The following is a 16,133-nucleotide window of genomic DNA, read 5'->3' on the forward strand; positions in this document are numbered from 1 at the left end:
GTAATATAATGTACCACTATGTACAACGCCGTTATACCCTATACTGCCCTGTAATATAATGTACCACTGCGTACAATGTCGTTATACCCTATACTGCCCTGTAATATAATGTACCACTATGTATAATGCCATTATACCCTATACTGCCCTGTAATATAACGTACCATTATGTACAATTCCGTTATACCATATACTGCCCTGTAATATAACTTTCCACTATGTATAAAGCGGTTATACCATATACTGCCCTGTAATATAAAACTTTCCACTATGTATAAAGCTGTTATACCATGTACTGCCCTGTAATATAATATACCACTATGTACAATACGGTTATACCCTATACTGCCAATTAAGAGAATGTACCATCATAGCTAATGCGCCAATTGACCATCTTTTTATAACCTGCCTATAACAAATTCCAATTAGCATCTTTTCTCTTTGCCCCCCATGAATTGCCTCTCTTTGAATGGGAGCGGGCAGCCGCACGGAATGCCACGACAGACAGTGAAAGGAGAGGAAGCCTGTGCGAATCCTGGTTAATGTTACCGTCCAGTTAATAAATAGCCAGGCCCGGAGTTAACTGAGAGCCTTTTACTTATCTGTGGACAGAGCCCTGATAAATCTGCAGCCTCAGGGGGCGATGGGACAGTTGAGTTTTATCTCCTTTCTAAATGGCACCAATTATTTAGGAAAGAGGAGGAGGGCAGGGGACATAGGTGAGGGAGGGAGAAGGGACTATATCAGCACAAGGCTTTCACTGATACCAATCTGTTTAAGCCCCATTCTCATTTACAGAAAGTCCCTTTAACTCTCCAAGATGAAAATGTTCTCTTTGGGGAGAAAAAAAAAAAAAAGTAATGGAAGGGAGGAGAGATCATAGTAGGGAACAGAAGATATCATCATAGGGAACACAAGGGGGTGATGGTGGGGAGGGGGCGTTGGAGGTATGGATACAATGTCGGGGTGGAGGTCCCTAAAGATCAGATAAAAGCAAATTATTTTTTATTTTGTAACGGGCCATCGTGGACAAAAGCTGCATAGGACATATGAATCGGAGGTTTCACTTTTCAGTGATGTTACTATATTAGATTTGAGCATTGAGTCCCAGATGGGACCGTGTGTCATATGGGACAATGTCCTGTAAGCTCAGGGAACGCTTCATGCTCTGCTGCCTACAGTGCTCTGGGGCTCTCATTAGTTTTCAAGAGCTTGTTAGTCAATTAATGCCACCCTTTGTTTATTCTGAATAGGTAATAATCACCAGCTCAGGGTGTGCCAGAGGGCAAATCTGTCACATACACACAAGCTAATAGGAATCCCACACACACACAGCCCCGATCAGCCGTGGAACCTGCATTCAGCGCTGTGGGAACAGGTATGAGGAGTGAGTGAGGGGCTCCGCTTCAGCTACCACCTTCCCGAAATAGCATCCCCATGACAGTGATAAGTGCAAGGTGATAAACGCACCAGCCAATCAGCTCCTAACTGTTCATTTACATATTGGAGCCGATTGGCTGGTGCGTTTATCACCTTGTCCTTATCACTGGTTTATCACTTCCTTATGCCTTTTCCAGGTTAATACATCTGCCCCATAATCCCCACATTTTATATATATACACCAGTGAGAGTGATAAATAGGCAAAGTGGATGTAAGTGTGGAAGGACGTGGCAGCCGGATCCGTTACTACCTTATGCTAATGTGAAGTTCTGTACGGCTTCAAGTGGGAAGCAGCAACGCCCACTGTTACCCAGCCCCTGCCGAAACTGTCATTACGAGTATTAGAGAGCACTTTTCAGAGTAGCGCGGAACTCTGGCCACAGGCCCATGACATAGATATCGCGTGTGTCTGCAACACTGCCGACCAAGTTGCTGCCCAGAAGGTCCCATTTCACAGACAGAAAGATCCACCCAAGATACATCTAAGAAACGAACACGTAAATTACCTACTGCGCACGTGCACTTTGTTAAAATTCTCGATTTGCGGACACATAAGGAGCTGCGTGAAACCTTCACGATACAGTCCTAATGTTCAGGGGTCTGTCTAGAAAGGAGAGTAGTGTAACAATAAATGAGCAGATTATGGCGTGGTTTAGATGTGACCCGTAAGAATTTCCCGAGTCAGGAACGTTGAGGAGCAAGTTCCCTCTACACAGCCTCAGTATATCCAAGTTTGAAGAAGTCACGTTGAAAAATACACAAGTTTTCACGTTATCATCTGGAGAGAACAAATAGAATTGAATGTACTCAAATCGATGAGAACAAGAAACGTGCCCCCCCCTCCCCCTTCCTGTAAAACTACACAGGTGTCAGTCCAGATGACAGTTTCGTGGCCCAACAACAGGATTACAATGACTTCCCTGGACTACAGTCAGCCAGAGATTGTATATAAATGTCTAAGCGGTCTACTGACAATTTGCTTAATATATAGAACAGCTTTGGACCCAATTGCCTGGTGATTGCGTTCTCAAAAATGACCAAATTGCCAATTGAATTCACAGTGGGTTACCAGCGCAACTCCCCTATCCGTGGCTCCCTGCTGTGTCATTCAATGGCCATATTATATTTGAGGTTCACTACCCCTTTAAACATTGTCCTATTAATACACATGGGTTTGGTTAAAAATCATAGCAGCAGTCTTCCTAGAAGAGTGAAACGTCAGCCATAGCGCAACTTCTTTATATAAACCCATCAATCATTGTTCTCTCTTTTGGGCTAAAGCTCCGTCTCCTCATTATTTCATGAATGGAAATAGATATTTGGGTGTAAACGTGTTTTTAACATCAGTGGTCTACTGTGGGCATTTCAGTGTTGGAATCATGAGATAAATTAGAGTCTACTTTCACACAAACGCCCCTAACTCATCATCTAGTCTTAAACACAGTCAATAAAGAAATATTTTTAGACTGATGCTCTCATTAGGAAGCTAAGATTACACTGGTTTGTATCTGCCATCAATCAGCCTATGTATTACAAAGCAGATCACGGCAACCTGCAAAGCTGATATGTAGTGTGAGATGTTATCAGAGACCACTGTACTAAATAAAGAGATATACTTAGTACTTGAATACCACGACGGTACCTTGGCATACTCCATTAGATCACTGCGCCCTCTGAAACGGTTGTAAAATTCTGGCATTCTCCAAGGTGCAATGATCTGCAGCAAGATAAGAGACGGTCGATTAGAAGGAAGCTATATTGAAACTATGAATTCAGCCACAGAGATCTAGCCAAAGACATGCAGCAAAGTACATTTCGGGGGCAAGGGAGGATCAAGTGAAACATGCTAAACCAAGACATCTTCAAAATATTCACAATTATCAAAGTTATAAAATTCAAAAAAATTCTATAATCAGGAGTGACACTTAAACATAATGGGCCGGATGCAATGTAATGCGAGACAGCCGGAACTCTGAAATTCCGGCTGAACTTGTACGTTTTTAAAATCGTCCGAGATCAGCGGGAATCTCGGAGCTCCAGCTGTCTCGCAATGCATTATACCTGACCCCTTATTTATGTAGAATATATAATATTCTTGTATGTCTAGGACGAGGAAAACAGTCTACTGTAGTTGTAACAACTATAATGTGTCAGCCTCTTAGAAGTTGTGTGACCATAAGTATGACTTGTATAGTACACACAAAACACAGTGGCACTCGTTCAATAACTTACTACAATCCATAGCCAACAGACGACTCCTGTCAGGCAGTACGTAATAGCCTGCGAGATGCAAGCTGAGAGGGAATCTCTGCGAGTCTGCCTGTATTTTTAAAGTAGAAATAATTTACAAGGCAAATCTGCCCTAGTTTTGCCTTGTAAACGATTGCCACTTTAAAAATACAGGCAGAACCACAGAAATTCCCGGACAGCCTGCATCTCGCAGCCTATTACATATGGCATTGGCCCCACATGTTTCTAGTAACATTTAATGGATTGCTATGGGTTTACCACAAACTTGTGCACAACACACCAGATGTATTAACCTGGAGAAGGCATAAGGAAGTGATAAACCAGTGCTAAGTGTAAGGTGATAAGCGCACCAGCCAATCAGCTCCAATATGTAAATTAACAGTTAGGCTCTGATTGGCTGGTGCATTTATCACCTTGCACTTATTACTGGTTTATCACTTCCTTATGCCTTCTCCAGGTTAATACATCTGCCCCCATATTATTACAGAAGCCCTGGTTAGTGTTATCCTATTTTTATTGTGTTTGCTTTTTGGAATAGGCATAGTAATCGTTCTATTAAAAAATATCAACAAATTCAATAACTATTTTTGACAATTAATCAAATTGACACTGTGCCGTAATTTATTTGATATACAACTGTATATTGCACACAAGGCCCGTGTTGTGTAGACAGTGATGCCATCCTATCCTAGTAGCCTGGTATAAAGATGCCCATTCACAGCAGCTAATAACCGTTACCAACTGTTATCACCTGATATAAGAAGATGGTAATCGTTGGTACTAAAGTAAATTAAAAGAAAAGAAAAAATATTGTGTTTCAGTTTTGTTTTACTGTATTGATGACGTGTGGGTCATATCTATGATAAAACAAACAGTGTTTGTAACCAGTAGTGAATTGCGCTTGTGATGACTGACGCGTGGATGTTTGGTTATTTGATATTTACCTTGACCTCTGGGTACAGAGAATAACAGGTCAGCTCAAAACGAATCTGATCATTGCCCTGCAAGAAAGGGAGAGAGAGGAGGTGAGCAGATGGCAGACACAGAGACATCACGCAACTCACAAACCAACATCTGTGTTATATTGTTTCAGAGATTGTACTATTATACATTGTGGCCATCAGTACCAAGAATGCACTCACTGCTCAGTAGTACACGACATCCTGGGAACACTATGCATACATAAGGGGTACACAAGGCTGCATAGAATCCGTTTAAGCCATTCTTGGTCAAAATACTGTAGGCCAATTATCTACTTAAAATATATTTATCTAAAGGTCTCTTGTCTGTAACATGTTCATAACACATTAACATAAAATATTGTTCTTAGGGACTGCAGAGGGTTTATACCTATAGACAAATGGGGAAACACACGCCATTTAAGCTCATATTAGTTCATTGTAGTTTTATTTTGATAACTAGATTAAAGAAACAAAATAGGGAAAATAACTGAAATATGGTCACTGTCTCCCACTAGTGGCTGAACACTAGTATGGCAGTGTATTCACAATATGCAGTGGATGCTTGTTTTGTCTTCTCTACAGACAATAAATGCATAACAATCAATCATAATTTATAATTAAGGCTAATAAATTGATCCAAGGATACAGAGGGAAGGGAAGCTTTCTTTCCACAGACAGCTGAAATAATGATACATTTTAGTTAAATTATTTCTAAGCAGGCTTGGACTGGCCCACAGGGGTACAGGGGAAACCACTGGTGGGCCCTACTACCTGGGGGCCCACCTCCTGCTCTAAGTATTAGGTTCCAGACTGTGCACTTGAATTATACATATGTTACCTTATACTGGACTATGGTGTATTTTCTACAGTGCATTGCTGTTATTAATCTGGTACATTATCATGCATGCAGCAGCTGAATTTACTGTATATATTTATGAAGGGGCCCAGACGTTGCACTCTCTAATAGTTAGTCAAACCAATGAGGTGGCAGGCCACACCCCCTCAGCAGACTGGCCACACCCCTAACATAGGCCCCTACCACTGCATTCCCCCGGTGGGCCCTACATGCCCCGGTCCGACACTGTTTCTGAGTTATCGACAATTTTAAATAACTGTAAGTCTTCAAAATCCCTTATGCATTTAGGACTCAAGTCTATTTACTAAGCCTTGGATGGAGATAAAACGGACGTAGATAAAGTACCAGCCAATCAGTGTCTAACTGCCATGTCACAGGCTGGGTTTGAAAAATGACAGACGGGAGCTGATTGGCTGGTACTTTATCACTGTCCATTTTATCTCCATCCAGTGCTTAGTAAATAGACCTCCCAATCTCAGTGTTTTATAAACTTATGCAGTAAGCTGACACAAATGCAACAAAATAAATGTTTAAAAATAAAAACATTTTAAATATAAAATCAATGGCAATACCAAAGACTATTACTCTGGATGGCACCCTCAATTATGTGATACATATTTACACAGTCACAAAATTGACATTGTACATTTGAAGTGCCTGTCAGAGAGGTTGGTATGGTTGTGTGTGAGAAGAGTGCAGACCTAGTCTAGTGGCAGTGTAGGACTCTCTGAGGAACTGTCCCTGTATGGTTGTGTGTGAGGAGATAGCACCACAGTGCAGACCTAGTCTAGTGGTAGTGTAGGACTCTCTCTGAGGAACTGTCCCTGTATGGTTGTGTGTGAGGAGATAGCACCACAGTGCAGACCTAGTCTAGTGGCAGTGTAGGACTCTCTCTGAGGAACTGTCCCTGTATGGTTGTGTGTGAGGAGATAGCACCACAGTGCAGACCTAGTCTAGTGGTAGTGTAGGACTCTCTCTGAGGAACTGTCCCTGTATGGTTGTGTGTGAGGAGATAGCACCACAGTGCAGACCTAGTCTAGTGGCAGTGTAAGACTCTCTCTGAGGAACTGTCCCTGTATGGTTGTGTGTGAGGAGATAGCACCAGAGTGCAGACCTAGTCTAGTGGCAGTGTAGGACTCTCTGAGGAACTGTCCCTGTATGGTTGTGTGTGAGGAGATAGCACCACAGTGCAGACCTAGTCTAGTGGTAGTGTAGGACTCTCTCTGAGGAACTGTCCCTGTATGGTTGTGTGTGAGGAGATAGCACCACAGTGCAGACCTAGTCTAGTGGCAGTGTAGGACTCTCTGAGGAACTGTCCCTGTATGGTTGTGTGTGAGGAGATAGCACCACAGTGCAGACCTAGTCTAGTGGCAGTGTAGGACTCTCTCTGAGGAACTGTCCCTGTATGGTTGTGTGTGAGGAGATAGCACCACAGTGCAGACCTAGTCTAGTGGCAGTGTAGGACTCTCTGAGGAACTGTCCCTGTATGGTTGTGTGTGAGGAGATAGCACCACAGTGCAGACCTAGTCTAGTGGCAGTGTAGGACCCTCTCTGAGGAACTGTCCCTGTATGGTTGTGTGTGAGGAGATAGCACCACAGTGCAGACCTAGTCTAGTGGCAGTGTAGGACTCTCTCTGAGGAACTGTCCCTGTATGGCAGTGCTGAAATTATCTGTAGTCACCAGCTCAATCACAGTAATGTTGTAAGCCTGCAGCATCTGATGTCATTCTATGGTGTCATACTCTTCGTTAAGAGGTTGAATTAAATGCCACTTTAGGGCCTGTTTGTCGCTCAGAAGCAAGTCCAAAATTGAAAGCTTCTTGTAGTTCTCTGCAAACTGTGCCTCAGCCATGGACTTCCGCATATGCCAGCACTTTGCATCCGATTCAAAACCCCTTAAGGTACAATTTTCCACCTGGGCAAAATTGCAGACTGGTCCTGCGCTGCACCCTGCATACTCCCCTTCATGGAGGTATACGGGAGCGGACGATTCGCTCTGTTCATGATGTGTTTCTGAGAACGGTTACAGGGCCACACAGAATCAGAGATGGACGATTCAAAGATGGACGCTTATGTAATTGCAATTTTCTCAGCTTCGTAACTAAGAGAAGCTGCCTCCCAGAAATGAAAAGCGACGCCCACCAGAGATATTGCAACTCATTCACAATTGCGTCTACATATGCAAGAACAAGGAACATTGGGTGTAAGGGTAGCCCTATGGCTACGCAGACTGGACACGGCATTGGCGAGGCAGCCACCATGTTTCTCTATGAAGGGCTTGCAGCTGACAGCATATACATGCCCCGAAAACGGCCATAACGTGCCTGCGTTTTTGCAACCACACCCCGTTAACATCTCTAAACGTTCACTTCCCTTCAATCAATTTACAATGGCATCCTCATTGTGAGGACACTCATAGTGGCATCTTGACGCAGACGCATTGCGATCTCATCACATGTGAGGTCTACAGATAATCGTTCCGTTGCGTCGAACGACGACATAGCATACAACTCTGAATCAGGCCTTAAGTGCGGATACCAACGATGGCAGTTACAACTGTGGCGGGGAAAACAGTGAGAGGAGAGATGCGTGCGCATGAAGATGGACAGATTCTCGCATTAGCATAAGTTAGTTATAGGTAGATGTATTATCCTTCAGGCTCAGTAGTGGATCTTGCTACGGGCACACTGGATTTTTGCCCGGGGCGCCATCCGGAGGGCGCTGCGCCATGGCAAGATCCGCTACTGTTGGTCAGTGCCCCCCGGTGCTGTGCGGCGCTGTGAAGGAAGCTACCCGTCTAGTTTCCCTTCGTGGAGAGGACCGTTGCTTTGCTGTGCGCGATGACTTCATCGCGAACTGCACAGCATTGTGGGACTGGCACATAGACGCTAGGGGTCATAATTGACCTATAGTGTCTATGCTGTGCTATGGGAGAGACGTCAGGACGTCTCTCCCATAGATCCGAGGAGCGGCGCCGGCGGAGGTCAGCAGCGGTTGGGAATCAGGAGCGGGGATAGTAAGTATTAATTATTTTTTCTGTATTGTTTTTTGTAAGCAGCGCTACTCTACAGGGAGCACAAATGGGGGCACAACTCTACAGGGGGCCACGCCCCTGTATGAAGCCATGCCCCTATTTTCACCCGGGGCGCCACAAGGGCTAGAACCGGCCCTGTTCAGGCTCTATCCATTATTTGTGCGGACCTGCTTCTCCGGAGGATCACAGCGAAGCGGGTCCAGATAATGGCAGCATGTGTTACTGTAGCTGTTGTGGGAGAGTGTGTCTGGTGATCCGTGACCTCGCACTTACAGCACTCTTCATCAGCGGTTGGATTAGCAGTGCACAGGTTCCGTCTCTACCACTTCCAGCGGCCCCCGATCTTGCAAACTTCTCAGCCGTCCTGCACACTACAATACAAGTACAGCCCTGCACGGTTTTCAACACAACAAACTTTATTTTGCCAAAAACATAAGAAAACTTGGCCTCTGGGTAGGGAAAGCACAGAAGACTGCAGTCAAATCTGGCGAAATGAAAAATGGTAAAAAAATGAAATGGTCAGGTGTACTGACCTATCATACATTGCCTGGCCACATGGCTGCAAGATGCCAAACAGCGGCACCAAACTATGCTCCCCAGTCATTTAATGAAGAAAAAAACAAAACCCTGCATTAATACATTGGGAGAACCGGTAACTGCTGCAGTTAATGTGTGCAGTTATAAAACTTTGAGATGGAGGCGCTTCGTAGCTCAAATCACAAAATAAAGCTGCAAGCTGCCCAGTAATTGTATGCTGCAAGTAACAGCAGAGGATTATCCTCGCTGCTATGTATATATTCTTGATAAAGGAGCAAGACTCCGAAACATTGAAACGTTATGTAAGTGCATTGTGCATCATTTACTTCTACCAGTCTCCTTGAGTGCCGACCTATACGCAAATCTGCATCTTTTATCTGTTTTTGCTCTTAAGTCTCAGTGTCTCAATGAGGTTCTGTATTGCCAGACAGATAAAAAAAAAAAAACAGGGTGCCTCTATGACCCATTCACCTGGCAGATGATAATTTAATTTAGCAACACACAATAAAATCCCCAATCTTGTGCTCCAGGAGGACTGACAGAAACATAATCGCTATTTACAGTACATTTCTACAGATATAAAACAGGACGTTATAAGGAGCCCTCCTTGCCTGTACTGGCTGGTAAGAGTAGGGCCATAGAGAGCCACTCCAGGCCCCAATACTGGCATGGGGATGTGGCCTAGGAGGGTGCGTGTCCACACTTGCTAAAAATAATATTAAAAAAACATTAATTGCGGGAAGCTCCACGGGGTGACACCATTCGGGGGGGTGGTGGGGGATGGCAACTGCTTCCTACCGTTCTTGTTCCAGGAAGCAGGTCCCTCCTTCTCGGCCGGTGCCATCTTCCCAGTGAAATTTGTGAAGATGGTGCATGTGCCCTAGAGGTCAAAGACTTTGCTGTCAATGCGCTGCTCCATCTTCCTGAAGAGGTTACTAGGAAAATGGCGCCAGCCATGGCAGAGGGACCCAATTCCCAGAAGAAGTGGGGGAGCAGACCTGGGCCCCTCCAGTAAGCCCGGGTAATTAGTATCCGCCACCCCCCTTCTTGGCGCCAGTGGGTAAGAGGTAAGTAACATGCCTTCAGCACATGCTAGTACAACATCAGTGTGATGGGTGGTTTATGCACTGCACCCTCACATTAGAGTCCCTGCTTTACGTACAGTACATGGAATGCCATGGATACCACTATCCTGCCCACTCTTAGCCTCTGCTGATGAAGTTTCCCCCCCAGAGATCCAGGCTGGCATCACTTTAACCACTCATGAAACATTAGCAAGTGTCTCAAGCTCCCGCCAAACACTCCCCATCAGTACGGCATGCCTATACGTGATTCAAAAGGGGGGAAGCCTTTGCTTTCAACATGCTTGGTGCCCCCATTCACGCAGGTGTTTCCACCAGAGATGTTGTCACACAAGGATGAACCTGTTGCCGCCAGCCACCCTCCTATCAGCTGGTGAGAGGATCTTTACGGAAAGATGGTACACCTGCAGAATGTAATAAACAATTTGCTATGTCTGATGTTGGTGGAGGTAGTGGAGACTCTTCTGGGTGCAGGGCGTACCACACACCCATTGTGTGCGTTGGCAGGGGTGGCACATTTATTTCCCATAGTTAAATCAAATAACCTAACTCTAGAATTTCTTATATTTTGCCAAGTCAGTTAAAGCGTTTACTAATAATTTCACGGCAGCTTTCTAAAGTGCCAATATACAGTATTTCCAGCATTGTATAATAATACCTGCTGCCTGCCCATTATTCTGTTATTCGGAGATAATTATCCTTTAGTTCTCTTAATGTGTTTCCAAAAACAACGCCATAATGTAAAAGGTAGGTCTTTATCGCCATCTAGTGGCGGTTAGATAGAGAAACAATTGTGACACATGCTTTAGCACATGTTGAGTTTCTCACAAGGAGAGGGAAATATAATATAATTATTTATATATTATATTAATTAGAATATATATATATATATATATATATATATATATATATATACATACAGAGAGAGAGAGAGAGAGAGAGAGAGAGAGAGAGAGAGAGAGAGAGAGAGAGAGAGAGAGAGATCTCGCAAGAGCAGGGACTTCTTTCCTCATGTGCCTTTCCTTACTTACTCAATCTCATCTTCACAGGTTTACTCCCTTTGATGGCACCTGACCCCGGGTTTTCTATACCTGTCCTATAGTGTCCTGTACTGTAAGTGCTGTTTTCTTGTCTGCTCATTTGATTATGTACTGTGTAATGGGCGCTGTGGATCCCTTGTGGCGCCATATAAATAAAGGATAATAATAATAATAATAATAATAATAATAATAATCTCTCTCTCTATATATATATAATTAAATAAAACAAGAACATAGTGCATTGTATCCGTGTGACGGAACTCGCTCAAAAGCCAAATGTTCACATACTTTGTGAATATCAATTAAATTAAAGCTTAACTGTGGTTCTGACCATATACTTTATCCATGAAATCTATAGTCGAAAAATAATCCCCACACTGGTGTATTACCCTCAGACACAATAACAATGTATAATAAAATCTGCTAACAAAGGCATAAAAGAAAACAGTGCTTATCCAATGTAGTACTCATCTATTCAAGACAGGCAATTGCTCCAGGTCTGGACCCAGAGAACTAGCCAATCCAGCGCTATCTATTAGTTATCCGCACAATGAACAGGATGCAGAGGCCATACAACGCATTTCATTAGAAAGATGAAGATCTCAGGCCTTGGATGAAGCACAGAGCCTGAGAAGTTAATAGTGCCTTCCAAAAGCAGCACATCCATGAACACCTAAAAGCCAGCATTCCGGGACTTCTAGAAATGCAAAATATATATTGTTAGACCAACTATGACTAAGGTGCTAGGTCCTGGTGATGCTATTCATAGTGAATTGTGTCACCACGATCCTCCCTCCTTATCCATTCCACAGGAGTAGTGGGCAGTATCTGGGAACAATCACTGCTATCCCGGGATCCGGGGAAGCCAAAGTCAGACTGGCCTACAGGAATACGGGGGAAACCCCTGGTGGGCCCCACTGCCTGGGGGCCCAATCTCTTCTCTAGGGATCAGCTTCCAGACTCTGCACTTGAATTATACATTATACTGCAATATGGTATATTTCATACTGTGCATTGCCGTTCTTGTTCTGGTACATTATCATGCATGCACTATCACTATTTGCTATATGTATTTATCAAAGACCCCAGGACATGCAGTCGCTAATAGTTAGCCAAGCATTCAAGCATGGGCCCTTACCACTGCATTCTCCTGGTGATGCCCCAGTCAGACACTGGGGGAGCGCCCCCAATATCAAGGATTAAGGGTAGGCAAGTATGAGCTATAGTCAAAAACCCATTCATGTCACCAGAAATGATCCATTCACCTCAGTCCCTAATGCATTTCAGTTGGAACAGTTCACTGATTTGACACCAAAACATTTTACAGAATAAAGTATTTTGTACTGTTCCAGTACGTACCGTATTATTTTCTGTTTTAATACTGGGCATTTCCAGTAAAACAGTAAACATGTTTTAGAAAGTTCCAAAGCACTCTACAGTAGATTCTGAATACGGGACTATAAAATATTCAATGAAGCACTAACTTGCAACAAGCAATTTACAAAGTGTCTTCTATGCAAAACAAATAACATCAAAATAATCTGAATACCGCACCACCCTGGTTAATCCACATAAATAAAGACCGATTTTATATATATATCTATATCTAAGTCAGCACTCCCAAGACTTATTGAAAACAGCTGTGGTGCTTACAATGCAAATTTACATCTCTTAATGTAAGGGGCACTCATCCAACTTCACAATTAACAAACAGCTCAAACTGAAATCATTGTTTTGGGTTATTCATAACCAGTCATCAGGGATACAGTATGTACACATCTCCATCTAAAACCTGCTTGCTATAAAATAGCATGCCCCAGTGCCAGAATGTAGAAGAAATCCATACTCCAACCAGAAATAAATGACACTCATGGACGATATAGCAAAAAAGTCTTCTGTATTTAGACCGACGTTACAAGGCCTCAGCTCCTTCCTGAGTACCACAAGTGCTTTTTGGGGGTCCTGAGGAAGGGGTTGAGGCCTTGTAATGTCAATCTTAATACACAAGCAACAAGCATTTCTTGCTAGATCTTCAGTTTATTTCTGGCTGGAGTAGCTCTCCCTCTCTCATATTATATATGTAATTTATAGAGGACGTGACTCGGAAAAACTGTTTGTAGAGTTAATCGTTCTAACGTTTTCACCAACTGCAGAGCTGTGAGCAAATAGATAAATAACGAGATTTATGGTAGACTTACCATTGTTAAATCTCTTTCTGCAAGGTACACTGGATTCCACAGGGAATAACATCGGGTGTAGAGTTGGATATTGATCCGAGGCACCAACAGGCTAAAGCTTTGACTGTTCCCAGGAGGCACTGCACCACCTCCTCTATATCCCCGCCTCTAGGCACTGGAACTCAGTTTTGTTAACCAGTCCAATGCAGTAGCAGGTAAAAGTGACGACAGTAGTTAGTAGCCAGAGACAACCACATTCTCACGACAGGAGAAGGTACCAGCGGCTAATTTCATACAAACCCAAAGAAGCTAAGTGCATCAGGGTGGGCGCCCTGTGGAACACAGTGTACCTCACAGAAAGAGCTTTAACAATGGTAAGTCTTACCATACATCTCCTTCTCTGCAGCGGGGTACACTGGTATTCCACAGGGAATAACATCGGGGATGTCCCAAAGCAGTTCCTCATGAGAGGGGACGCACTGTAGCGGGCACAAGAACCCAGCGTCCAAAGGAGGCATCCTGGGAGGCGGAAGTATCAAAGGCATAGGACCTGATGAACGTGTTCACCGAGGACCACGTAGCCGCCTTGCACAATTGTTCTAGGGAGGTGCCACGGTGGGCCTCCTAAGAAGGTCCAACAGACCTAGTAGAATGGGCCTTGATAGTAACAGGAGCTGGAAGTCCAGCCTGTACATAAGCTTGTGCAATTACCATTCTAATCCATCTGGCCAAGGTCTGCTTATTCGCAGGCCAGCCACGTTTGTGAAAACCAAAAAGGACAAAGAGAGAATCAGATCTCCTAAGAGAGGCGGTTCTCTTCACATATATACGGAGAGCCACATCCAAAGACCATTCTTTGGAGGACAAACCAGGAGAGATAAAGGCCGGAACCACAATCTCTTGGTTAAGGTGGAAAGACGACATCACCATAGGCAGACAACCAGGGCGAGTTCTAAGAACCGCACGGTCACGGTGAAAACCAGAAAGGGTGACCGACAGGATAAGGCACCCAAATCTGAAACCCTTCTAGCAGAGGCAATAGGCAGCAAAAATAAGACCTTAAGTGTAAGCCATTTAAGGTCCACAGACTCAAGAGGTTCAAACGGAGACTCTTGTAGGGCATCCAGAACAACCGACAAATCCCAAGGAGCCACAGGAGGGACATAGTGAGGTTGAATCCGTAAAACGCCCTGAGTGAAAGTATGAACGTCAGGCAGAGTCGCAATTTTTCTCTGAAACCATACCGACGAGGCTGAAATAGGAACCTTGAGGGAGGCCAGACGAAGGCCTAAGTCCAGGCCCTGTTGCAGAAAAGCCAAAAGTTTGGCAGTACTGAACTTGTACGCATCATAATTCTTAGCCGCACACCAGGTGAAGTAAGAATTCCAGACCCTATAATAAATCCGAGCCGAAGCTGCTTTACAGGCTTTCAACATAGAATGAATGACCGTCTCAGAAAATTCCTTAGCCCTCAGAACTGAAGCTTCAAGAGCCACGCCGACAAAGCCAGTCGGGCCACATCCTAGTAGACACAAGGGACCTTAACGAGGAGGTCTGGGCGTTGTGGAAGTAGAAGAGGACGCTCTATAGAGAGACCCTGAAGGTCTGAGAACCAATGCCGTCTGGGCCACGCTGGAGCGATTACAAGTATTAATCCTCCTTCTTGCTTGAACTTCCTTATTATCTTGGGCAAGAGTGACACTGGAGGGAACACGTATGGCAGCCGAAAGTTCCATGGAATAGCCAGGGCATCCACGAACGCTGCTTGAGGATCCCTTGTCTTTGCTCTGAAGACCGGAACCTTGTGATTGTGTCGAGACGCCATCAGGTCTACATCTGGTAGGCCCCACTTGTCCACTAGGAGTTGAAATACTTCTGGATGTAGGCTCCACTCTCCGGCGTGTACGTCCTGACAACTGAGGAAGTCTGCTTCCCAATTGAGAACCCCCGTAATGAACACTGCCGGTTGTTAGGCGCCGCGGTCCGTGGCGTCGCTCGGTCCGTCTCCGAGCGACGACCACGGCCGCTGCATCCTCCTCCTTGCCCGCCCGGCGCCTAGCAACTAGGGACGCTAGGACGCCGTGCGCGCCGAGCCGCTGGGACCATAGCAACGGGGACACCACAGGCGGACCGCGTTCCCCGTTGCAGGGATTGATTGATTAATTGAGTGTTCACACATGTTTCTCTGGTCGTGCAGCAAGGCAGCTGCACGACATTTATTGTAATTGGGCTCTGTGCTCTTATTGGAGGGTTCCCTGTTAAATGCCTCCTCAGTGCCTCACACAGACGCCGGTGATAGCTTCCTGCATGCTGCTCATGTTTGGTGAACGTCTGTTCCTGGTCTGCTGTGCTCGGTCCCTCCAGTTCTCTAAGTTCCTGAATCTTGGAGTTAGTCACCTGGTCCCAAGGAGTTCTCCTGGTCCTCATTTTCCTGTGGCAGTCGATTGAGATTCCCACTTGGTCTCGTGAGTGGCGGCCCTGCCGCGTGTTACGGCCTAGGCCGCTTTAGTGTTGTTTTCTTGTATTGGAGCATTTGCGGAGGTTTCCGCTTCCATAGTCCTCTCCGGTACCGTGTAGGAGAGTGGACAAGTGGAATATTTTGGTTGTTATTTTCCCTGGCGGTAAGCCGCGCATACTTTTAGTTTCAGGTTAGCCAGTAACCCCTGGCCTTGTTGTTTTAGTTAGAGGGCCCCTTGTTATTACCCTGTCTCAGTTCACTCTTCGTCTCTCATTAAGACCTGAGGGGGCATCGGA

At 44.8% G+C, this 16,133-nt stretch overlaps 1 protein-coding gene across 3 annotated transcripts in view; it reads right to left on the reverse strand.

Annotated features, from left to right (window-relative positions):
* The window catches only part of ASS1 (argininosuccinate synthase 1), a 215,048-nt gene that overhangs the window by 124,286 nt on the left and 74,629 nt on the right, over positions 1 to 16,133 (reverse strand). For all 3 annotated transcript variants that reach the window (XM_063936716.1, XM_063936715.1, XM_063936717.1), the window contains exons 6-7: positions 4,636 to 4,692; positions 3,084 to 3,158 (exon numbers count right to left, since the gene is read on the reverse strand). In XM_063936716.1, coding sequence (XP_063792786.1) covers positions 3,084 to 3,158; positions 4,636 to 4,692 — 132 coding nt within the window. The remainder of the gene's footprint in view (positions 1 to 3,083; positions 3,159 to 4,635; positions 4,693 to 16,133) is intronic.

Source organism: Pseudophryne corroboree, chromosome 8 (assembly GCF_028390025.1).
Source record: "Pseudophryne corroboree isolate aPseCor3 chromosome 8, aPseCor3.hap2, whole genome shotgun sequence".
Classification (NCBI taxonomy): domain Eukaryota; kingdom Metazoa; phylum Chordata; class Amphibia; order Anura; family Myobatrachidae; genus Pseudophryne; species Pseudophryne corroboree.